Source organism: Antedon bifida, chromosome 6, assembly GCF_963402885.1.
Source record: "Antedon bifida chromosome 6, ecAntBifi1.1, whole genome shotgun sequence".
In the NCBI taxonomy this organism is placed as follows: Eukaryota; Metazoa; Echinodermata; class Crinoidea; order Comatulida; family Antedonidae; genus Antedon; species Antedon bifida.
The window spans coordinates 4,655,659-4,681,665 of NC_136231.1; the positions used below are offsets into that span (position 1 = coordinate 4,655,659).

Consider the following 26,007-nt stretch of genomic DNA (forward strand, 5'->3'; position numbering starts at 1 on the left):
CATTTATCCCAAATGCAATACAGTGTTGTTTCTGCATTTATTAAATAAAGCAGATATCCAGGGAATTGCTAGAGATACATGTAGATATATGTGTTGTCAATCAATCAATTTAGTATTAATCGCATTTAATTTGTTTTGATAAAGGTGGCGTACATACAATTGGAGTGAATGTTCTGAGACATGTGGTCTAAATAGCTACAAACGTCGCTGGGTTGATTGTGTAATGGAAGAAAACGGAGTAAACGAAACAGTTCCAATAAGGTTGTGTAAAGGTCAACGACCTGACATAAGTAAACTATGCAATGTTTCACTTTGTGTAGGCAAATGGAAAAGAAGTGAATGGTCTCAAGTAAGAGTTACATCATTTTTAAAAAGATTTCCAAGTAGATATTTTTTGTAGATAATAACAAAGATAATTGACTTAAGTGTACCAATCCGCCATAAATGCACACTTTGATTATTAATGAGAGTTGGGCTTTATAGGTATCCTAGTCTTACTACAGTTGCAGTATATTTAGACTGATTTTGTTGTTGTGTACAATTATAGCTTCAAACTTAACATAGTAGTAGGCTTGCCTCAGACTGTGCTTTCTAGACCCTATGGTATAAACATGACATTCCAATGTTTTCAATGCGTTAATATTCGTTTGTTTTAATAGGCAATGGGTTATCCCAAAATTTGAAATAGTCATGGCAGACTCTGCCTTGTCAGATTCATTGTTATTAAAATACTGACGATTTTCATACATAAACATTTGATTACCTCTACTCTTTATCTTAGTGTTCGGTATCATGTGAAAAGGGCGTTCAGACACGTAAAATAACATGCGTAGCACGTGACGGCAAGCCGAACCCAGATTACGGTTGTGACATCAAAGACAAAAATCGAAGTACCAAACCTTGTGATATGGGACCATGTGGTTAGTAACTTCCATTACATATTTTTGAACTGTCAATTTTATATTGAAAGAAGATAATCAAGGATCATTGCAAAAAAGTTACCATATTACTGTACATACCAAAGCATAGTACTTGTAATATTTTACAGTTCATACTACGCACCCAAAATAAAGTAGTAAAATATAAGTTTAAAAAAATGTTTTTTTTGTATTAATTATTCTGTTTTTATCAGATCAACACAAACATGTGTTACATAGATCAAAATAAAAATATTGATAAAGGAAAGTATGTAGAAATGTCTAGATCTTCATTTTTCTATCTAAATTGTTTTAAAAATGTCCAATTTTTTTCCAGTTTGCAATCCCAAAGCAGGAGGCAAGATTTGCAGCTTAAGAACATACCAACAATACTGTAAACTAACCATCTATCGAGAACAATGCTGTTCGACATGTTTAAAACAAAGGCTGCTATTGGAGGATATGATCAGAGCTAGCAAGGTGGCAAAAACCAACCAGAATGCTTCACAGAAACTTGATAAAGAAGCTAAACGTGAAAAACAAAATAGAAGAAATACGGGATGAAAGATACAAGTCATTTCCACCTAGATCTATCATACAAATGCTGAAAGTCTACCACGCAATTACTGTAGTAGGAAGGTTGACAGAACCTGTTAGTTATTTTTTCAAATTCAGGAGAATAGTAATAGCTATACAATTCTCTAACAAATTTCGAACGCACAAATTATTTGCAGTAAAATATTTAAAAGTATATAATTTTTAATTTAATCTTTGCACCTAGTCTACTGTAGGTGCTAGACAGATATTCAGCTTAATATTCGTAAAACGAACACATTATTGCTGGTGGCGCTCGTAAAGAAATAAGTATCATTTATTTCGTGTAGTATATATTCAAGTTTCTTTTTACTTGGATTTAACAAATAAAATGAAACAAATAATACTGATTTCAGAGACAATCCTACAAGGTGCTATTTAATATGACATTGATATGGCTCAATGAACCTACATGTATTATAATGTATATACAATTTAATATTTATAACTTAACATTAAACTAATGTTAATAGTTTTTAAGTAAATGTATTAGAATACTGTACCAATAAACCTAAACACTTTGCGAGAATTAGAAGGCGCTGCAATGCGAACACCGGCCCCGATGGATTACTAATGTTTAAGTGCATTTTTTCAAACTGCCAATATCAAATTTATCCTGTTTATCATATAATAGGTGGTCTTTGGAGCGGATTTGGTTTATTTATTATTAAAGGATCCAGAAAATTCTTGCTTCAAGGCACATACCCTTCCAATTTGTTGGTATTCAGATGATTAAAGTAAATCAAACATGTTGAAACAGATATTTTTATTTATTATTACCTTCAGGAAAGATTTGAACCAGAACCTGTAATTGGTAGGCAATGATCAAACTCTACTCATCAGTATCTTAAATTGTACAGAACTTAAAATACTGTATCAATACAATATTTAGTGGAAGTTTTCTTGGTGTTATTTATGAAAAAAGTAAATTCAAATTTTTAAAATAATCATGTTTTGTTTGATACATTTTAATTGATACTGTTAAACCATTATAGTTTGTTTTAAAACACATGATATATGGTGGTATTGTATATAACTTTGTAATAAAATACAAAAAGTAATTAAAGTTTGTTAGAAATATTTATTAAGGTGAAAATAGTACTAGAACAACATTTTGCACTGAATATTGCACAATTATCTACACTTAATACAATTTAGCAAATTACAAAAATACACATAATTAAATTTTAGAGCAATTAAATCTAGCACATCAAAATCTTTGGTTTCTAAAAGTATTGTATAGTTTGAATACAATGTATGCTTGTTCTGCTACTTTTACCTACAGTATATAGTACTATCAGTATATATATACTTGGTTCCAACTGGCTTTTCAGCTCTAACTTATCTGATCATTCAAAATATTATAATATTTATTTGGCATATCAAGCACAATCTCACCAGGAGCAAGCAATAAGCATAATGCCTCAACAAATTAACAAATTGTAAAACATTTTCTGCAGAACACTCCCAATTTGATAGGCGGTAGGAACCTAGAGAATCATTGGATTATACATTTTTATATACATCTGATTGTAAAAATAAACATTTCTTTCTGAACTTGAGCTTATTAATATTGTATGGAATTATTTAGCCAATAGAAAAATCTCTGCATATAGATTAAAATTAGAAATATTACGTAACTGTGCCATAATATGTTATGCTGAATTATAATGCAGAATTCATGATTGATTGAAAAAAAAAGCTCTGTCTACATTATAAACATTTATGTGACAAAAATATATATATGGACATGACGATGTCATATCAATGGTTTAAAGCTTTTAAATTTATATAGCGCAAAATACAAATAGTCTCTATGCGCTGTTTAGCACAAGTGTGAAAATGAAAATGTCTTTATGATTAGAAGTTTTAAAATAACTGTACAATTTAAATTGTTAGAATACCGTTTCATATACCTAACAGTAGAACTCTTACTTTGGGACACATCAATTCAAATGATAAAGAGGAAATGCTTTAAAACTAAGGCCCACCGTTATTCCGGGACATCTCTATTAAGGGGACATTTTGTGGGGTTTCGGAAGTGTCTAGTTTATAGGGGTTCTACTGTTTATTAAAAGCTCTAGATTTAAGTGTTTATTTAGCTATTTGTTTGAAAGCAGACCCAGCCAAATCAACATTTAAAGAGCTGTTGTGCGTTCTTTACCCTTAGTGCAGAAGTAGTCTGGTTCAATGTTTTAACAGTACGTGTAATAAATGATTAAAAACTCATGATGGAGCCTACATACAAGACAAATTAATTGTATAAAAAGATGTAGGTTTGATGTCAATACAACATGATTTTTAATGTATTAAATGCTAATACATTGCAAATAAGGCTATACGTTCTTAATAACATCATACTTGTACACCAGCTCTTGACGAAAGCATTCCTGAAAATAAATGCAATAGATATTGTATTATTACCCCGATCGAGTTAACAACAACGTTGTGTATGGTGCGCCCCAGTGTGTGTAAACTTCTGAGTTTTGCTAGATAATGTGAATGGGTATATCAATGCAAAGTTTGAGTAGTGTAAATCAGAAAGAAATATTTGAGAAGTGTCCCTGAGAGAATAGACAAAAATACTGAATGTAGACATTATTAATTGGAGACAGGGTTTTCAAGGAAATGTCTCTATAATAGGGTGTACCTTGAATAGGAGTTGGCTGTGAGGATGAAAAACATATTTCCACCCATTCGTTTCAGTGTTCTCTTAATAGAGATCCAACAGACGGGTTCTATATATTGTATGTGGACAATATACAAGAAACATACAAACTTACCATCATTAAATCAATATTGCACTGGTGTTGCTTCAGGTACTCTCCTGACTTTCATAGAACTTTTTTGTTGCACTGAATTATTATTGTTAGAGGAGTGTTTTGATCTGCCTGGTTGAGGAAAAGATCCATTTTGAGAGATTTGATCATGTGAATTATGTTCACTAAACGACGTCCGAGATCCCCTCCTGTTTTCTGAATGATTCGTGAACCAACGTTGACTACTATACAATGATGGTATTTGTCCATCATGGTTTCGGGAACAGTACGAAGATAATATTGCTTGCTCTCTTGGCACGGGTATGCTGACGGTCTTGGCAGCTGCATACGCTGATGATATCATTCCGTTGGATGCTGCAGGAAACGGTGAAGGCTTTGGTTTTTTCTCAGTAGGAATAAAATTACGTCCTGTGAAACGGTACATAGATGAATACTCTGCATCATTTGGCCCTGGGTACCTACAAAGTTGAACAAAGAATTTCAGTTGTTGGTGTGTTTTGAGTTCAATTAATTAATTTCAATTAATCCATCATGCATAAAATACGGCTTTACCACATTGAAACACCGGTTCTCGTCAGATCACCGAAGTTAAGCAACGCTGGGCCTGGTTAGAGCTTGGATGGGAGACCATCTGAGAATATCGGGTGCTGTATATGGAGCTGGGGTCCCGTTAGGCATTTGAAATCAGCACTGCTGACTCTTATGGCAGCCCCCCTGCATCTAGTATCTGCCTCAGACGTATTGGCTTATGCCTTTCCTCTGGTCAAGGTGGGACGAGAGAAGCCCTTGATCAATGTTAGGATCAATCAAGGTGCTTTAAACAGTCCTGGCTTTGTTTGTATCAAACCTGTTAGTGGCAGTAATTATTGCTGTTGGTTTCGATTGAATAAAATTTAAAAAAAATAAAATAAAAAAAAGCTTTAATCTAATTTATTTTAAAAAACTTACCAAGGGTTCTGGTACAAATGCGTGTGCCTATTCTCATTTGCTCTTCGAAATTCGCCATTCTATAAGTCAATTAAAGATTTTCTATTACCATTTAACAAATTACTTGAAAATAAAAAGTTTAAAGCTGTGTCTACACTATCAAACTTTATGTGATGTGCCCATATATGGACATGACATCACTACCATATTTGGGCACATCACACTTTTTTTGTCAAACTAGTTTGATAGTGTAGACAGAGCTTTTTAATAATAATATAAAATGCATTATTTTATAACAGAAAAAAATTATGTACAATACTGTACTATCAAATTATTTGTTTATATTTGTATGTCTATGTTACTTTCTTCTTTTGTTATGATGCTGTCTTTAACACACTGAAGATTCTGGAATGTGCTACAAAATAAATATGTTACTTATAATTTTAAAATTTGCTTTCAATCAATTCATGGGACAAAATAAATAGAAAATAGGAGATGATGTTTGTCTACCTTTATTTGTTGTCGAGATGATACAGCTCTGTAGTCTTTGTACGGTGGGATCAACCACCCAATTTCACCCACCCAACTTGTTTTCGGTCGAGGATGAGGTGTTTTTGGTGAAGCTCTCATAATATATTTAAGTTCGCTTGTACCTTCTGCAGACATAGTTCCAATTCCAACAAATCGATCATCTGTTACTACATTAACTTTGTAGTCACCTATCCCATCTGGACCTGTTGGTAATTGGTAGACATTCATTTATAATATTCTGATATGCATTCGTCTAGCTCAACACAAAGAGTAAAAATTAAAATAGCAAGCCACTTTGTCCTTTATACTTCATCATATTTAATAATCCATGACGGAGGTGATCAACTCTCAACCATACCATGAGAGTGTAGGCCTAGGAGGCCTAGTATTTATTATTAGTAATTAACATATCTTCTCTCCTAACCCTAACCTCCCTAGCTAGGCTAACAATGCATACAACTAAAACGTAAAAATATAGGCCTAGGCCTAGCCTACACCAGTAGCTAGTTAGACTGGCTGCATGCGATATAGGCCTATGCCCATCCATGCATGGGATATTTAAGAAGTGTAGAAGGCGCCGGCCTAGCCTACTAACTAGCTAGAGTACCAAGGCCTACTAGCTAGGCCTACTAGTCACTAGTACTAGGGCTAGCTAGGCCCTAGATAGCTAGGGTAGCTTACCGGTAAAAAGTACTGCTCCCTTCCCCATCGGATTACTGCCAGTTGGAGTCTTCCAGGTAGCATCGGAATACGTAGAATTTCTAGTGTAAGATCTTCTTCTAGGTTTTACGTAAGCCATGATTACTTCTTAATCAGGCAGATACCCCCGGAGCTACTCTGGCACACTAGTTATGTACACGTGTTTGTTTACATTTACAAAAGCGTCCCGTTACCACGGTCGTTGTTAACCAAATTAGCATAACATCACTGATGCCCAAAACGGTACCGGTACGGCATTAGTGTGGTGCGTTGGTATTATAAATTAATATAGGGCCTAGGCCTAGCAATATTTTATGCAGACTTATGTAAATACATTTTTTGTAACAAAGAATATTTTATTTTGTTTTATACATATTAGGGCTTAGGCTAAATGATAATAACAGGCCCGCCTATTTTTCTTTTGCGGACCTTTAATTGTTTCAGTTCGATTGTATTGTAACTAAAAATATTGCTGCAAAGTTATTGCATTATACTATAGGCCATCACTAAAAAGTAATGACGTTGATTCGAATTTGTGCTTCTTCAATTATTGGATCAGAGAGTATGCCTAAAATCGAACGTTCGATTGGATTCAAACGTGGAATTATTATTTTCAAACGATGACAATATTATGTTTAGTATAAATTACTTTGTCGATCTTCTGTTACCGGTACTGATTTCTTTATCGCTTTTATCATCGAAATCTATTAATATCAAGCCACAACAAAATTGTTATCCGATGCACGTTTCTATTTTATTGTGTGAACCGATATCATTCTCAGAGAACATAAGACAGGCCATAATTTTTTATTGACATGTCCACAGCATGATGAACAATTTCCTGCAGTTTTAAAAACACAGAAAATGCACAATGGTTAACATAAACAAGTTTATATAAAACATATAATTGATGTATGTTTTAATGAATGCTTTTAATTGTAACTTTGTTTCTATGTATGATGTAATTGTGAATGTTTCCATTTCAATATGGAACCATGGAGAAATAACTTATTTCTCCATGATGGAACAAATGCAGATTTTATTTGATTGATTTGATAAAAAGGTAATTGACATGTCATAGATAGATAAATAAAACATTATAAAATAATCTCATTTTATTTACAGACATGTGTTCGTACATATTATAAAGGACCAAACAAACCCAACACCATGCTTTTATTCATATTGGTGTACCAACTGCCAAAGGAGTACATCCATGCAATTATTTCTCCATAAACAATTCTATAAGCATAACAATATGCCTATTTACGCACATTACATTTTACATACTAAATATACTAAACATCGTTTAATCTTAAATTTGTGCTGCCTTGTTCTCCTGTATTTTTACAACATCCAGTCTGAACAATGTTGATCAATTCAGTGCGGAACTGGGATAAGGAAATCGTATAAATAAATGGATTGAGAGTAAAATTTAAAACTGCCAAGTCTATTATAACAAACCTAATCACGTCGCCTAAACCTGAATATAACAAAACAATAATAGGCAAAAAGCACACGATATAGGCCGTGCTCACAACAATGAACACTTTTAGTGTTTTTACGTGTATGGATGGTGTCATTTGATTGCTTACATTATTTTTCATTTTAACCAATTCGAAAATGATTCTTGTATAAATAAGTACAAGTATTAATATAGTAGATATACATACAACTGGGATTATATTTTGTGTAAGTGTAAATGCTAACTCTTCCTTTTTCTCTCTATCACATTGAATATTTTGAGTTATAATCTTATATAATATAATTGGCATTGATGGATTACACAGAATACCAAGAATCCAAGCAGACACCATCATGATTACTGTTCGTTTTACTGTGTAATTAGTTTCGAACCAAAATGGCTTTATAATCGCGAAGTACCTCTCAACCGAAATAAATAATACATTGACACTAGATGCCATCGAGAGTGTAAACGTCGCACTGTACAACCATTTAGTAATTCCATAGTACGACACACAATCAAAAGGGGAGAAATGTAATAATGATAATACAAAGAAAAGTAAACATCCTGTCGCATCGATAAATGATTGGTTGAAAATAAACCAGCGTGTAGTTTTACGAATGAAAACAACTCGTTTAATAATGAGAAGTACTACAATATTTACGATAACACCAAGAACGGACAAGGCACAGCCGATGTTGATCAGTGACTCGACCACGCCCAAACTCTCTTCTGTAATGTTCGAAGCCATCGTCAGAGAGTTTCCTTTGGCAAAAACCACCTATAGATGCTAGGCTGAAACAACTCAGTCTGTCCAACACCTCTAACAAAGTTTCTGGCCTCCAACAAGTTGAATACAGTAACGGTTTCTGCCTCAAAATCAGATCAACTTGAATTCATGGCATAAAAAAACAGAGTCTGGGTATACAAGATAATAGCGCAATGTGCACTCATCAGTCATCCATCCATGATTTAAAAAGTCGAACTTTAAACTTTTCCCAGAAAAAACAACAGCAAGAGTAGCAAACCTACGTCGAATTATTTTCTGATTCCAATCACCTTTATAGTTTCGAGTGCTTAAAAAATACTCAAGTTCGTCTGCGCTCAAGTTTTATATCCACTGCAGGAAATAGCCCACGTTCTGAATGGATACAACTATTACCCGGTACCAATCTTAACACGATTGTAAAAAAAAAAAAAATAAGTCTCTAGCATGTATAATCTTACAAAGCCATCATTTTTCAGACAGAAAACTATTTGTACTGCCAGTATACAAACGTGCTATCAATATTTCCAAGCGACGAAATATTAATCTTGATTTTATGAAACAAAAAACTGAATAATAATACATTGTTATTTCCTTGAAAAAATATTACCGATTTTGATTACCGCAATGATAAGAACATTTTGAGCACGTACTGATGTTTGTGAATCACAACAAAATGAAACTAACATTCACTATGTTCGCCATCGAATTGGTTGGAATACATTGTCCACTAAGATTTCATAAAAAAGGCTCACAAATTGTCCTTACAACAATTTAGATATGCAATTACAAGGGAATGAGTTTGCTGTCAATATTTATCTATAGTTTACCAAAGACACGTGGTTGCACATTACTATCAACAAATAATGTTAATAACATAATAAGGTAAACTATATTAATATTGAATATTCAATTTGAATCTCAAACATTCAAATGTAGTCCATAAATAAATATTCATAGGTATACCGTATACAAATTAAGATATTTCAGTTGCATGTGATATTATTGTCTTTTTGGACCAATATCCTGATATTGGAATGATATCCATGAAATGAATGGCACGTGATGTATCCATAGTAAATCCCAATGGATGACATTGTATACAAATATTAAAAAGATAAGAACAACAAATCAATGTGATTAAATCTAAAAGAATTATACAATAGTTGAAATAGTTTGAACCGTACAAAGGAAATAGTAATAACAAAATATAACAAAATAATATTAAATGATAACACAATTAGACATAAAATATGTTTTAAATATACATGTTAAAATATAAGATAGTTTCATAAATTGTACCAATAAATGAAAACAATCTCTCTGTATGATGCATCCCAAAAGAATGACAGTGTATCCATGAAAATGACAAGGTGTTATCCATGATATCACATGGTGGTATCCATGGAATGACATGGTGTATTCCTGGAATACTATTATGGTAATAATGAAAACATTTCTTCTGGTTTCGATTCGTCTATTGATATGTAGTTCTTTGATACATAAGTTTACATAACTGGTTTACTATCAAAGAACTACATATCAATATTATGGTAATGTATATCCATATGGAATGACATGGTGTATTCCTGGAATACTATGGTAATGTATATCCCTATGGAATGAGATGGTGCTTCAGTGTAATGTGGGTGTGGTGCTCAGGACTAATAATACCAACATCAGCCAATAATAACATATTGCAGGCTGTGACTATGAACACCATTATCAACACTGCTACACTCATTCTATACATAGTCGTTTTAGCTTTCTGTTTTTCCTCCTCTGGTAAACTCGAAAACGTAGGCTTTTGTATATTCTGTAAGAAGATAGGTTCAAAATACTGCAGCTATGTGTGTCTAAACAAAATCATAACTATGGGTCTACAGATTTTCAATTGAAAAGAGAAGCTTACATACCGTGGTATGTTATTTCAGAGAAGAGTAAATGTAATATTGGTTAATTTAGCATCCAAGATGTTGGGAAAGTCTCGGCAAAAATAGAGATTTTGCTTTAAAAAAAATAAAATAAAGGGGAGGTTGAGCGCTTGAAAAATAAACAGGAGGGTAAGCTCCTCCACATCCTTTGTGTACAGGTGTATTTTTGAAAGTATAGCATACGCTAACTTTTTTTTCTGATAGTAGTAGACCAAATAGAAACAAATTAGGCCTATGACAATACGTTAGATTGTTACACCTACGTTGTGTTTCACGGTTTTCATGATAAAAACGACACCCGACGCCAACTGAGTAACGAGCAACAAGCCAAGCATTGTTGAAATGGCATAGAAAAGCCAAACTCTATCCATTTGAAGTTTGTAGAAAAGGACAATGATGTTGACTGTTTCTGTTATACCTAATCCCTCTAGTGTTCCTGCAGCAACAATATCAAAAGTCCATAGTTGTTCAACTTCCTGTTAATAAAACGAATGTTATTTTTCTTTACAATTAAAAATAAAACCCAAGAGGATTAATGTTTCAGAACCATCATACCATTTTCAAGAACAAAATTTATCATTTGAGGTGAATGGGTTTCGTTTGAATGTAACTGTTTATTTTGTAATTTTTATAAGCGAAACCATCATGTTTTGGCAAAAGTGAATGACTTTCTAAAGAAACAACAAAATTACATTATTCAAACTTTAATTTTGTACATCTTTTAGTTTTTTTCATAACTTGGGAATCAACGTGCATGATTTACCAGGACCGAACCGCCAAGTTTTTTTTCTCCCATATAATTATGTTTATCATCATCGGAATTAATAACATCTTCATCACGAAAAGATTGTGAAGTTCTTGCACAATCACATCACAAGGCTTGATATCAATATAGGCCTAGGATTGACTAAATGTTGTTATCATTAGATTAGGCCTATGCCTTACCTTAATACCCTGTTTTGGAGTAGATATCAGACCTTCTTTTTCTTTGGCGACATATTCAGCACTTCTTTGAGCCATTTTTGTATTTTATAGTTTTTATATTATTATGGCTATTTTAAATTTCTTTAAATACCAACATAAATACCAGCAAAATATACATAATGCTGAGGTAAGAACTTTGTTAAATATTAACCATATATAAATGGACACTCAGCAAAGCCGTTTCTATCATTTTGACAGGACAAATTGATTAATTATTAGATTAATCTTCGCATGACACCAATTAATAATTTATGATATTACCAACAAGTATCATTTTAATTAGTCTCAATGATTCTAATAGCAATAGCATAGCGCAATTAACTTTTACCTCACATTCCTGTACAAAAAACAATTATAGATACAGAGCAGTGATTAAAACTAAAACACTATGGATGGTGTTAACGTTTATGTTTTGTGGACCGAATTTCTTATTATTCGTCGACAGGTCAGTCGTTATATTTTGATCACAACTTAATTAGGACTTATGGTAAGAAATTGCTGATTTACATTTACATTTTAGGCCTTTATTGTTTTTCTACATCCAGTATACTTGAATCGGAAATGTTGGAGGAATGACTTATAGCAATCGATAAAAAAATTAAAATCTTAAGCAACATCTTTTTACTCCTTCTGTTGGTATGATAGGATAGACAAGTGCATTTTTACTGTTGCTGCTTCTGCTTCAATGTGCTGGAGAACGAAGCGGTGTAAATGGTTCCTCTGCTTTTTTTCCATTTTTTTTGCTTATCTTAGGATATTTTATGGATAATTTTTGTGTGTAAAGCGCTTAGAAACATTGTATTAGGCGCTATATAAAACTACCCTTAATATTATATTACTACTGTTCATCTATAATTTAGAATTGAAATTTCACGAGAAATACATTGTGCTTAAATAATTTTATTTCCAATCTGATTGTAATTGCTATATGTACAATTGCTTTTAAGTGAAACAATATAGCGTTACTACTGTTTGCATACAACAGACAACATAAGATATTTTATGTGAAATTACAAATCGGAGTTAAATATAATTTGCTAAATACCAAAAACAATAATTGCTAATAAATGAGATCAAACATCACCAATTGATTTATATGAGCTGTACAGTACACGTCGTTTTCCCGAATCCAAACAATGACGAAGCCTGTATCTTTTTGACTCAATAATGAGTATAGCTATTGTGTAATTATGTTTATAGAGAATTACTTACTTCTGGAAGGTTTCAGTGTAATACGTGTAAATAATTCAAAAATTATTTTGAATAATTCATACTTAATGCACTAATTATAAAATAAGTAATAGACAACAAGAACTCCTATTAAGAGGACACCCCCGGGACCCCAAAAGAGTGTCCCCTTAGTAAGGGTGTATCTTGAAAGGGGTTGTTAAAATATACTTCGCCCTTTTAATTACATGGAAACGTGTCCCTTTAATAGAAGTTTCTCCTGAATAGAGGCGTCATAAAGGAGGAGTTCTATTGTAATACAATCACCAAAGTAATGTTATTAAATCGAATAGTGTATAATGTTGGTAATGGCTTATTCAAGAGTGCTTATTATAGTCTGCAATTTTTCCCTATTTTATATTTAGTGTGTTATTGCTTATTACTATTTCATTAATTTGTAGACCTGTGTTCGTTCATATTTACAGTGATAATAATGTAAAAGCTACAAAAGAAAAATTTGGAGGAACCATGTAAACAGTATGGGCGTACATCCACAAGTAATGCAACTCCACGAGAAAATAAAAGAGGCCTTAAAAAAGATAAATAAAAACATTTTTTATTTTATTGATAATTTGTTTAATTTATTTCTAAATAAAAAAAAAATTGTATAATTGTCGCTTGATAATTAAGGATAAATATACTAAATATTATTTGATCTTATTACATTTGTGTTACCTTGTGCGATGTTGCCTTGGATGTTATTCATATTGGTGTACCAACTGCCAAAGGAGTACATCCATGCAATTATATCTCCATAAACAATAATTTCTATAAACATAAAAAATATGCCTATTTGCGCACATTACATTTTACATACTAAATATCGTTTAATGTTACATTTGTGCTGCCTTGTTCTCCTCTATTTTTACAACATCCAGTCTGAAAAATGTTGATCACTTCAGTTCGGAACTGGGATAAAGAAATCGTATAAATAAACGGATTAAGAGCAAAATTCAATACTACCAAGTCCACTGCAATGTATTTTCCAATCCAATCTTTATCTCTATATAACAAAACAATAATAGGCACAAAGCACACTATATAGACCGTGCTCACAGCTATGAACACTTTTAGTGTTTTTACGTGTATGGATGGTGTCATTTGATTGCTAACATTATTTTTCATTTTAACCAATTCGACAATGATTCTTGTATAAATAAGTACAAGTATTAATATAGTAGATATACATATGACTTGGATTATATTTTGTGCAATTGCAATTGCTAAATCTTTCTTTCCATCATAATCACATTGGGTATTTTTTATAATCTTATACAATACAATTGACATTGTTGGATTACACAGAATACCAAGAATCCAAGCAGACACCATCATGATTACTGTTCGTTTTACTGTGTAATGAGTTTCAAACCAAAATGGCTTTATAATCGCGAAGTACCTCTCAACCGAAATAAATAATACATTTACACTAGATGCCATCGAGAGTGTAAACGTCGCACAGTACAACCATAGAGGAATTCCATAGTAAAAACAATCAAAAGGGGAGAAAGGTAATAATGATAATACAAAGAAAAGTAAACACCCTGTCGCATCGATTAATGATTGGTTGAAAATAAACCAGCGTGTAGTTTTACGAATGAAAACAACTCGATTAATAATGAGAAGTACTACAATATTTACGATGAAACCAAGAACGGACAAGGCACAGCCGATGTTGATCAGTGACTCGACCACGTCCAAACTCGCTTCTGTAACATTCAAATCCATCGCCAGAGAATTTCCTTTGGCAAGCAATGAAAGGGGGAGGAAGGTAATAGTAAAAATGCACAGCACAGCCGATGATGTTGAGCGAATTCAAAATATTTTCTGAAACGTTCGAAGGTTAATCATGGTAAACTCTTATAGATCCAAAGCCGAAACGTGACTCATTCAGTCATGTCCAACACTCTGTCCCTGCTAGAACTTTCGACAAATCGGCATATATCTTTATTTCTCCTTGGGTAGGCCTACATGACCTCAACAGATCAACTTCGAATTCATTGCAGAAACCGTAATAATCAATAGCGCAAATGTTAACTTAATTTAGTCACCTATAGACTGTAAAGATTTAGAAAGTATATCAAAATACAATTATAATCTACTCCAACACGATTCGTAGGCAACATTCAATTTTCCAATCGCCACCAAATAAGATTTGTATATTTGCTGATTCAGCTTTTATATGCCTTATAATTTCTAGTTCAGGAAATATAATCATTGTTTTATTTTATTTACACTCAAGCTTTTACCACTGCAGGAAGTATATCCACTCCCTATAAACTATTTATAAATCCAGAGTTTTTTTTTAACCGACCAATCAGAACAGGGTTGACATCTTTTCTTGAACTTTGTTTGGAATTGCAGAATTTCCGAGCATCCAAATGCTTCCGAAGACGTTGCTTCCGAAGACATGCCGAAGATGACGTTCACAGGTTATTTAAGGGTTTAGGTTATGTATATAATTGCAGAAATAGAGAATAGTAGCTACCGAGAATCGAGTGTCTATACGCTCTAATTAGGATACTTTTGTCCACCAAGTTTAGAGAGAGATATTATTTTAAAATTCAATAGGAGTGCCGTGAATAAGTGCATTTTGTAGGATTGTATAATAAATAAATCATTTTGTTTGACAAATCAAAAAGAAATTACTCACATTCTTTAGCTTTCGCCATCTTGGCTGATGGCTTGATCACAAGTGATCCGGTCCACTGCTACTTCCTGAAAATCTGTTATTGTTTCTAGGTGACCAGGGCCGTAGCCAGGATCTGTCAAGGGGGGGTTCGGACACTAAGTATTTGGGTCACCCCCTCCCCCGGGGTGGGGCCTGAGGCGAAGCGAAATTTGTTTAAATGACACCCCTAGATGGCCGGAAAAGACACTCTCATGCAGCATGCTACCAATGAGCAAGACGATAACATATTGTTGCCGTATGTTAGATGCGCGTGCTCTGTGCGGAACCGCCGATTGTTTGATCATTCACTCGGTATTTTGTTTTGCGTTCAAGTTCAATGCGAACGTACGTCTAGGAGAAGCCCCGAAAAAAGCACACTGGGTGAAGGCAAATGCAATTCTTATTATAGCTCTATCTATAATATTTATTTATAACAATTTGTTGAGGAAATTAAATATACCAATGTAAATAGGTGATATTGATACAGTTGAATACGTATCGGCTGGTCGTCTAGAAACAAATAATCGGTTCATACAGTACATGATACCATAGATATTATAGTGTAAAATAATTAATATTCACTATAATCCTCTATGATGATGATACACTATACTTCATTCATAGCCACACATAAATACTGATGTACATCGAAAGGCTATATACTTTATGCATGCTGACTGCCAGTGATCTAAACAATTATAGGTACGCAGTTGTCTGGCGGTGTCCTTTGTACGAATCGTTCGTGCCCCAGCTCGCTGTGAGACGCGTCAATATCATGTTACATGCAGGGACAAAACATTTTTTTTTCATTTGCAACTCTTAGAAATTTACAGACACGTATCGCTCAAAGTACGCTCATACAGGGAAGAAGGTAGCCTACTGTATATGAGTTATTCAGGAACGAGTTTACGAATTTTCAATTTACGAACAACTTTTTGTACTGTGGGGCACGTATTTAGAGGATTTTCGGAGATGAGGGTGAGGTATTGGGCATGTCGGGGATGGGGGTTCGCAGTCGGCTAAGGGGGGTTCGCTGTAAAGAGGGGGTTCGCCCGAACCATAAAAACCCCCCCTGGCTACGGGCCTGGTGACGTCATACTTTTTCGTAGCAATAATGTGTATACGTGATCGAGAAAAAGCCCTATCGAAAAAGCCTTGGACGTCATTAAAGATAGACTGATAAATGACAAAACTCTAAACCAAAGAACTAATTTAAACCCGGATGATGTTATTGCTCTTTTAGAATTTATCTGCACAAAAACATATTTCAGCTTCAGAGGACAAATTTATCGTCACATATTTGGTGCTGCCATGGGCAGTCCTGTTAGTGCAATCCTGGCCAATCTGTTTATGGAATGGTTAGAGAGGGAAGCCATCGCTACATCACCTCTCGATTGTAAGCCGAAGCTGTGGCGTCGATGATGTGTTAGAGATAATTCAAAAAGACAGTACACAAAAACTTACTGACCACCTCAACTCCATCGATCCAGCGGGCAACATCAAGTTCACGTTTGAGGAAGAAGATCAGGAAAAAATGGGGGGAAAAATTCTTGATAGAGACTCTAACCCATTCAAGCGTAGAATCAGAGAGGCAATCCAAATCAGAAAGAGGGGAGGGAGGAGGTGCTAACGCAATCAACCGCGACGAAGGGGCTGTATTTCTCGATCACGTATACACATCATTGCTACGAAAAAGTATGACGTCACCTAGAAACAATAACAATAGATTTCCAGGAAGTAGCAGTGATCAAGCCATCAGCCAAGATGGCGAAAGCTAAAGAATGTGAGTAATTTCTTTTGGATTTGTCAAACAAAATGATTTATTCAATAGGAGTGTTTCTACAGAAGTAAGGAGATGAGTGTGTTTATCACGTCAACGTTTATATACATTCAATATTTAATTATGGAATAACGTGGTGTTGCAGAGTAATGTGGGCGTGGTGCTCAGGACTAATAATACCAACAGCAGCCAATAATAACATATTGCAGGCTGTGACTATGAACACCATTATCAACACTGCTACACTCATTCTATACATAGTCGTTTTAGCTTTCTGTTTTTCCTCCTCTGGTAAAGTCGAAAATTTACGCATTCGCATATTCTGTAAGAAGATAACAGTAAATAATGTGTAGATATCATAATCATTAACTAATAGGTCTACACATTTTTAAATACAAAAAAAAACAAAAACTTAGGCTACATACTGTGGTTAAACAATTAGGCGGATCAAGGATGTTTGGAAGGTGCCGGGAAAAGGTTGGAAGTTCTCCATCATCCTCACCAAGAAGCATTTCACTTAAAACATAAAGGGGGGATGATGAGAGCCAGCTCACTCTCTTCAAATCCATGCACATGCATTTCGCATGCAAGCAACTAAGCCGGTTCTTTTAATAATTAATAGAAAAACATTAAATAATATTACACTTACGCTTTGTTTAACTGTTTTCACGATAAAAAGGATACCTGACGCCAACTGAGTAACGAGCAACAAGCCAAGAATTGTTGAAATGGCATAGAAAAGCCAAATTCTATTCATTTGAAGTTTGTAGAAAAGGACAATGATGTTGACTGTTTCTGTTATACCTAATCCCTCTAGTGTTCCTGCAGCAATAATATCAAAACTCCATAACTGTGCAACTTCCTGTTAATAAACGAATGTTGTTTTCTTTAAGATGAAATGACAACACCCCCCCCCCCCCCCACTATATAAAAAAAGAGGATCAACGTTTCGGAATAATCATGGAACCATTTCCAAGGTTGATTGATAACAAATAAGACCAGACAAAGCAGACAAGAAGAAGATTATAAGACGCACCATTTGGAAAAAGTATACAAGGCTTGATAACATGAACATGAGGCTTGATTCTTGAGATAGTTAAGGGTTGTAGGGTCAATGTTGATATATGATAAACACTATCATACACGTTTTTATACCTTACTCGAAAAAAAAAATATTATATTGATTTAGTGAGATGGGCCTCGTTTCGAGATGGGCTTCTTTTCGGTACTGCAAAATTGAAAGCTAGGCCTAAAGGTTGAAGATTGAGCTAATAATTATAGTCATTATTATTTTTATGACTTACCTCAATACCCTGTGTTGGAGTAGATATCAGACCTTCTTTTTCTTCTTCTTTGGCGACATATTCAGCAGGCATTTTTGTATTTTATGGTTATGTTATTACAGTACTGTAAATTTTAATACCGACGCTTCATATAGCCTATACCAGCAGAATATACATAACGCATAAGGCTTTGTTAAATATTAACCGTTTAAGCCAAAATGTTTAAAACTCAATTCAATACATAACAGTATTCCACATTCTCTACATTTTAACCCCAACAAATATTAAACACAAAGGCCTACTGTATTAATTATAATAGGTGTGGTAAGTTTGGTTGTCATAAGCCGCGAAATACAGTTTTTATTGAAAGGTCAACCATGAACAAAAGATAAACTCTCCACCCTAAAAATTATTTATTATTTTACTTATTTATTCCTCCCTTATTGGCCATATTATCTCATCTCAATATTATAGATATTTCATCAAATCGATGGAAATTAGTATACTTGAAGTAAACGCGTAGCCATCATTACGAGCGGTCTCTCCAGTTTTATTAACCTGAACATATTTTAACTGGACACATCGATTATCTAACATTGGATTCTCATCACATCAAATTATAATGTATGAGATTTCCCTATAAGAGCTTCATCAAAATTAGTCTAAAGGATTCTAATAATAGCAGTTCTATCGAAATGAGTTCTGCAGAAATAAACGTTATGTAAAAAATGGTATTTCTTAATGTGTGCTAACATGAGATGTATAATGCTAAAATTAACGCTGTTCACCACAGAATTCTATAGCAGAAGTGATGTGAAATTGACGTCATAAAAATGAAATGATAATAAAATTATTCGTCATGCGAGTTGAATCATTTGTCCATGGTTGAATCATATTGCTTTTTTCACCTGCACTTGTTATTGCGTCAGCGGCGCGTAGCAATTCAAAATCAGGATTGCATCAGTAACCTATTGAAATGTTGAAGAAAAATGACAGGCGAGGTACGCGCTACTACTACGCAGAAAGAGACGAATGTCCACATTTTAATCAGTTGGAGGAGCCGAGTTAAAAATACATAAACTATTGCGCAATGGCGAGCGCAGGTTTTTTGCACGTGTGTAATTGTTTCTGAGTTCATAAAAATAAATCGTATTTATCAAGAACAAAAAGCACAGAAGTTGTAAACGATACTTCGGTGGCTACGACAGTGTGCATGCCAAAGAGTTTGAAATGTAGTGCTCTCTGAGTGGCATGAGCATTTTTATATTTTAAAGCACATGTGCATTGTATAATACAAGAAACTGACCCATTATACATTTTAAAATATATGTTTTTATTATTACACAAGAAGATTCATAAAATTGTGCGTTACGCTAGACTGCACGGCTCGTGGAAGTGAAATACAAAATAGTATATACAGTACATATTTGGCTAAGTTAGCGTTTAGAGAACGACTGTTAACAAAAACGAGAATAAATAAAACGATTTCTTACAATGACACTGATGTTATTCACCTAGTGTGTATCACCTAAAATTATAATAAGGATGTAGAACACTGACCTTGTTTTTTTGTTATGTTAGTATTACCCATATGTAAAGTCAAATGCCCATTAATCAAAACTGGAAGGTTGTCTACAAATGTGTTCAGTTATCACAAAATCATTTCAAAAAACGTACATTTATACAGTATTAAACAATTTTAAAACATTACAAAATTTTTGTTTAGCATACCCGATAGACAAATGTTTCTGAAGTCTGATCGCTTTCCTGAATATCAGTATGTCTTTCAATTAATTTCCATTTTCCTTCTTCTTCCACTTGTGCCATGTCGCCTTCTAACTTTCCATCTCTGTAACTGGGCTCAACTGTGAACCACTTTGTCCGCATATTGATTAAAATGTAGCCCCCTTTATATAAAATAAACAAATAAAAAAACGCTAAAAATTATGTTTTTTTTCTTGGTTATATTGTTGTTTTAATGTTTAATTTAAAGATGTATTGTCCCTTGAAACACAAAAATATATATTCTCGTCGTAGTGTTTCTGAGATTGTGTAATGATGGCTTGTTGTGTTAACCATACTGTAAGTGGAGAATTTGTTGTTGTTGTTGGTTTTGGTTGATAAATAAAAAATAATTATTTTTATACAATTGGAGAATTGTTGATTTAATCACAGAATTCCTATTAACTCTAGCACATACCTGGTTTTACAACTCGAATAAATTCCGGAAAAACATCCGATTTCAATTGGTTGAGCATAAACCCGCCTGCACATACCAATGCATCATAGTTATCTACAATGTTTAGATAATAAGATAAAATTCATTTTGTTTAAAAAATGTTGCAAAAAACATCATCGGTGTACTGGTCCCTCTGTCGTGGATGAACAAACGTTTAATGGCATGCTGTAAGACATGAATAGTTTTGTATGTCATCCACACCTGTGCGCCTGTTATGCCGTGAGATGGAGGTTATTCTCACATCACATATACCAAATAAACCGGTCCATACTAAATTATGGAATAGTGATGTGATGGAAATGTGACAAAATGTTTTTGTACATCAGATTGTATATTCAAGACACTGTAAATGTATCCGATTTAATTTACATGAAAAATGTATAGATTTCACTGATATTTACCATTCTTGATATTCAATTTGTTGTCACCTCCAAGCCATTCGACATATAGGTTTTTGTAGATGTTCTTTTTACGAGCTACCTCTATACTTGTTTCACTGCCATCCACTGCATCAATGTTAGTATAACCAGTATCAACCAGCTGATAAGAGAAAATCAGAAGCTAATTTATGACCAAGCTTTTAAAGTTTGTATTTCTATTGAGATAGGCATTAGAGTAGTATATCGAAATCGGTTTGCCATTAATATTTTCTTATAATTGCCTAAAATATTTTAGGAATTGAATAAATTGGTTTCCAATCCGAATTTAAAATGGTCACTGTAAGAAATGTACATATTATATAAACACCTGTCTTGTAGGCAGTTAGTTGTAAGTCTAAGACATTAAAAAAGAACAAGTTACTGTTCATTGGATTGGAGTCATATAGCAATAATATATTGATTATCCTGGTTAATACTTACACATTCACCTACAAGGCCCGTTCCTGCTGCAACATCAAATATCCACGCATCTTTTGACTTAACATATTTTTGAAGAAAATTTGCAATAAGAGAAGGACCAACGTATCCAAAAGATTTCACTGCCTAAAATTAAGATTTATTTACTTCATGAGTGGAAAGTTTATCCTTTTCGGTTACTTTCAAATGACAACACTTTCATATTAAGCACACAATTAATTCTAACCATACATTTGGAGCATTACACTTACATGGGAGTACTTATGTATATATAATATTTATCCACAAATCTACATATAGAAACTATAGTTTGGTATATATTATTATTATTCTTTACAGAAATCTTTAATTTATTCTTTAGTGAAATGGTATTTATTAAAACTCACTTTATCGTAGAATGGAGCAAAACCATCATAAAATTGTCCTAGTTTTTCATGTGTATTTACTTCTTCCATTGTTGATACATACTCCTTTATTTCTTTTTTAGACCAATCAGCAGCCATGGTTATACCAACAACTATTTGAAAGAGATACAGACAACAGTACATAAATAGGAACAAAATTCTAATAATTCTTTCTTATTAATTATCATAACAAAATCACATGTCTGCAAAGGATTTATATTGCAAATGAACGCGACACCAATAAATCGGATAAATATGGATATAAATCTGTATGGACTTTCTCTGGGGAAGTTACAACATCATTTTAAAGAGTGTAAGCACGCTCGCATGACTCTGGTGCGTTCCTAACAAAATAAAGGTGAGAAGAAAGAAAATGAAAATTATACCCAGCAAATCTTTTCTATAGAGACTATAATAATTTGTTATTACCACTTGTCGACAGTGGAGTGACACATGGTATGAACTCCTTAAATGAATTAATGTTCAAATTAATTAGTTAAAACAACCACTCAATTGTGTATTGGGCGTGGCTTCAATCTGACGTATTTTATTGGTCGAGGTTGCAGCATTGCCATGGAGGCCATTGTTGCAGCCATATTTTTTAAAATATGGTAGTTTGATTCTTGAGTTGCTGTTTTAGTTAGTCTCTGTGTAATACAAATAACTCAAATCTTATGTTCGAAATGTGATCATATGTTGCCTTAACGAATTTATGTAGCTACAGGCCTAAATAATAGTTAATAGCAAGGTAATGAGATTGCCTTGAGTATAAAAGCAGAAATAAGCATAATCCACACACAGTGGTATGGAAGACGATCCCTTAATTCGCTCTTGCTTTTGTACTATGGTGTAATTATATTACCATCGTCCATGTTTCTGCTAACATCTATCATTGAATTATAGCATGGAGGTATAAAATAATATATTATTATTATTGTATACCTCCATGATTATAGGTAGGCGATACGATACTTTCTTAGTTTCTTCTTTATGGTTAACTATGTTATTTTCTAAATGTTCTATGGATATATGTTATGAGCATTATTATGACATTCTGAAATAAAGATTGAATGAGTGTTTCAATATTTGTGTCTTTGCATATATTTTCTAATATTCTAATTCCTATCATTTTATTTCTCCTTTTTGGGAGAAACAGTGTATTATCAATAAACCATGGAACTTCATGACTAAACCAAGAAGAGTCATACGTGGATGTACTGTGTAAATAATACAGTTTCAGTAGTCTATAAACAAATATATATAATATATATATATGCTACTCTACAATAGAATAAGCTAAAAGGAAACAATCCAAAAACATAAACTCAAATATTGTATATTTAAAAAAAAAACACTTCGTCGATAAATAAGGCCGTCTGTGTGTAGACCTACTTACTAGAATGAAGTAAACATCCTTACACGTAATAATACTTACATTTACAATACTAATGACGGAAGACAGCGTGTTCGTATTCCAGTCGACGCTAACACAAATAAATACGTCTATTTCTTCGTGTTTGCAGATTTATAAACACGTACGTAGGATTAGAATGATGATTTCAAAATATAGTATTTCAATCGTGATGGAAGAAATTACTGTTTATAATAGCAATGAAGGCGTAATATTTATAGAAATGAATAAACGGGCTCAGGTCACCTTGGTTAATTATGAGGTAGTGATCGTATTCGTGATCATGGTGACTTGCCTATTTCAATTGACCTTGGTATGGGAATTTTATAGCTCAATGGATAAACGACACAATAATAGTCTGCAAACAATGGATGTAATCACCGAGGAATTACTTTCTTACAGTTCCCCCATAGTTCAGGTTCACCCAAGCAAGACTGGGATTATGGCAAGCCATTTGTTTGTATTTCATGTGGTTGTAATGTTCCACCTGCCATCACCATCAGTTATGTCATCAGTTTTCTAAATTAAATCTAAATTATTTATCTGATTAGGCCTAAATCATCTATTTCTCTCTTTCTGATATTATTTCTTAATTATCTTTCTTTCATAGTAGGCCTACTGTATATTTATATATATATTTATTTTTTATATCTTTGTTAATTTTGTATTTATTTATTCATTTATTTCATAATCTCATTCAACAGCGGGAAACCCGCCCCTCACAGAATGGCAGCACTTGCCAGTTTGTATATCTATGACGTTATCCAAATTCCTTCACTTGCACTGATGAAGGGCTAGTGTTGCCCGAAAGCTCTGCTAACTTTTCTGGCTGTTTTACTTTATCGTTTTGATTTAGCTTTTCGCTTCTTTTTTTTGTATCTCCATTGAGATCCAGCCACATGATACCCACAGCATTGTCATTTGTTCAGTATTTTGCCTTTGGATTTATATATGTATATACTGTATATATAGAAATATATATAGGCCTATATATAAACTCATCAGGCAAAGAACATTAATTCTAAACCGCCCGGTGATATACTGAAATTTAATTAATTAATTTGAAACGATAAAGATGAGGAAATCTGTGAGAATGAGAAAAAGTCGCCCCAACCAAATATATATATATATATATATAAATATCTTAAGACCTATACAACACAAAGTTATACAATCTTACTAATTTTATTACAAAAAACAATTATAACGGTCAAAAAAGAGATCAATAGAATTATCTTTAACAACACAATTATTAAAAAGAAGACAAATACTATTTTTATAGTTTATTTTGTATTTACTGTTTGTATTGTTTGAGGGTCCCTAATGATCAGCTTATGCTGGATGGATTACCCTCATATTGTTCAAATAAAAAAAAAGTAAAGGTTCTGATCTCCCGTCATCCGATATATCACGGGAAGTCTTCCAATATTTCGTGTCATCTCCTGATTTTCCGCTAAAATACAACTTCTCCCGGTTGGATAAACAAAAAAAAATGTCTTGATACTGTATACAAATGTATAATTCTACTACATACTACTGTACTCTGTACTACTATTACTACTACTACTACTCGTCGGTTCTCATGTTTTACTATTAATAGGTGTTAATATCGCCCTCTAATGAACAAACGCTTTTGTATCAGCGGCACACGTTTACAAGGCAATGTAAAAACAAAAAGAAAAGTATCAAAAATAACATTTAAGTCTTAAATAAGAAGCGAATTATACAAGTAAAATGAAATAGTAAAAACAAGGTAATCTTACAGATCGAACAATACTTAACCTATATGATGAAGTTAATGTTATTATCTATTTATTATCAGTATTATTAATATTTTCAAGTTTAAAGTCAATATATTATCATTATTATTATTAAAAAAATATATATATAATTGCTAATTGATTTTATTATACTGTTATTATTAAAACAAATGCAACTGTCATATGATTATTTGTTCTTATTATATTTAATTTTTAATAGTTATTTGTAATTTAATTAAACGTGATACTATTTTTATTATACTATTTAGTCTTATTTTTAGTACTGTATTATTTATTTATTTTATTTAGATTTAGGTTACATTATATAATTTTGGAGAAAGAAAACAAAATTTAAAAAATATATATAATATATTATTGAATTAGATAAATGGTAAAATAAATGTTAGTAGATAATATGGTGGGCGGTAAATATTTACATATTATATATTAAGTGTAAGCTGGTAAGCTGGTCCCTTTGAATCTCCCCATTTTTAGACTACCTGCACTCTCTCTCGCGTCCACCCCGAGGATAAGTGCAACAGTTGTTTTCAGAACTACCACAAACTTTATCATTATAACAAATAAACCAATCATGTTCACTTAATGGAAATAGATACTAAAACTGACCAATAACATTAAACTTACCCAACCGTTAAGTCATCAATCATTTCCCTTAATTTAATTAGCAAAGTGTAACAAACTAACAGTTTACCGTAACTTACCTGGGGGTTTAATCAATGATCTGCTGACGATAATTCATTAATGATGGTTGTATTTG

General features: G+C 33.0%; 4 protein-coding genes and 1 pseudogene across 4 annotated transcripts in view; 2 read left to right on the plus strand and 3 right to left on the minus strand.

Annotated features, from left to right (window-relative positions):
* The window catches only part of LOC144844994 (A disintegrin and metalloproteinase with thrombospondin motifs 3-like), a 32,125-nt gene extending 29,519 nt beyond the window's left edge, over window positions 1-2,606 (plus strand). Inside the window, exons 21-23 of the mRNA XM_078702110.1 lie at window positions 145-349; window positions 782-920; window positions 1,255-2,606. Of these exons, the coding sequence (XP_078558236.1) occupies window positions 145-349; window positions 782-920; window positions 1,255-1,481 (571 nt within the window). The 3' untranslated portion in view covers window positions 1,482-2,606. The remainder of the gene's footprint in view (window positions 1-144; window positions 350-781; window positions 921-1,254) is intronic.
* On the minus strand, window positions 2,591-6,548 carry LOC144844927 (uncharacterized). Its single transcript, XM_078702041.1, has 5 exons — window positions 6,431-6,548; window positions 5,729-5,952; window positions 5,240-5,298; window positions 4,295-4,749; window positions 2,591-3,901 (listed from the first exon to the last, which is right to left on the minus strand). The coding sequence occupies exons 1-4, from the start codon at window positions 6,546-6,548 to the stop codon at window positions 4,305-4,307; spliced, it is 846 nt and encodes a 281-aa protein (XP_078558167.1). The 3' UTR covers window positions 2,591-3,901; window positions 4,295-4,304.
* On the plus strand, window positions 4,830-4,947 carry LOC144846686 (5S ribosomal RNA; annotated as a pseudogene).
* Window positions 6,549-17,323: 10,775 nt separating the features above from the next.
* On the minus strand, window positions 17,324-18,751 carry LOC144845520 (uncharacterized). The gene is made up of 3 exons (XM_078702909.1): window positions 18,580-18,751; window positions 17,925-18,137; window positions 17,324-17,597 (listed from the first exon to the last, which is right to left on the minus strand). The coding sequence occupies exons 1-3, from the start codon at window positions 18,649-18,651 to the stop codon at window positions 17,397-17,399; spliced, it is 486 nt and encodes a 161-aa protein (XP_078559035.1). The 5' UTR covers window positions 18,652-18,751; the 3' UTR covers window positions 17,324-17,396.
* A 1,116-nt stretch (window positions 18,752-19,867) lies between these two features.
* LOC144844768 (methyltransferase-like protein 27) lies at window positions 19,868-23,767 on the minus strand. The gene is made up of 6 exons (XM_078701826.1): window positions 23,494-23,767; window positions 22,041-22,171; window positions 21,658-21,780; window positions 21,199-21,337; window positions 20,759-20,851; window positions 19,868-20,465 (listed from the first exon to the last, which is right to left on the minus strand). Exons 2-6 carry the CDS (start codon window positions 22,155-22,157, stop codon window positions 20,281-20,283), a joined length of 657 nt encoding a protein of 218 aa, XP_078557952.1. The 5' UTR covers window positions 22,158-22,171; window positions 23,494-23,767; the 3' UTR covers window positions 19,868-20,280.
* Window positions 23,768-26,007: the final 2,240 nt, after the last annotated feature.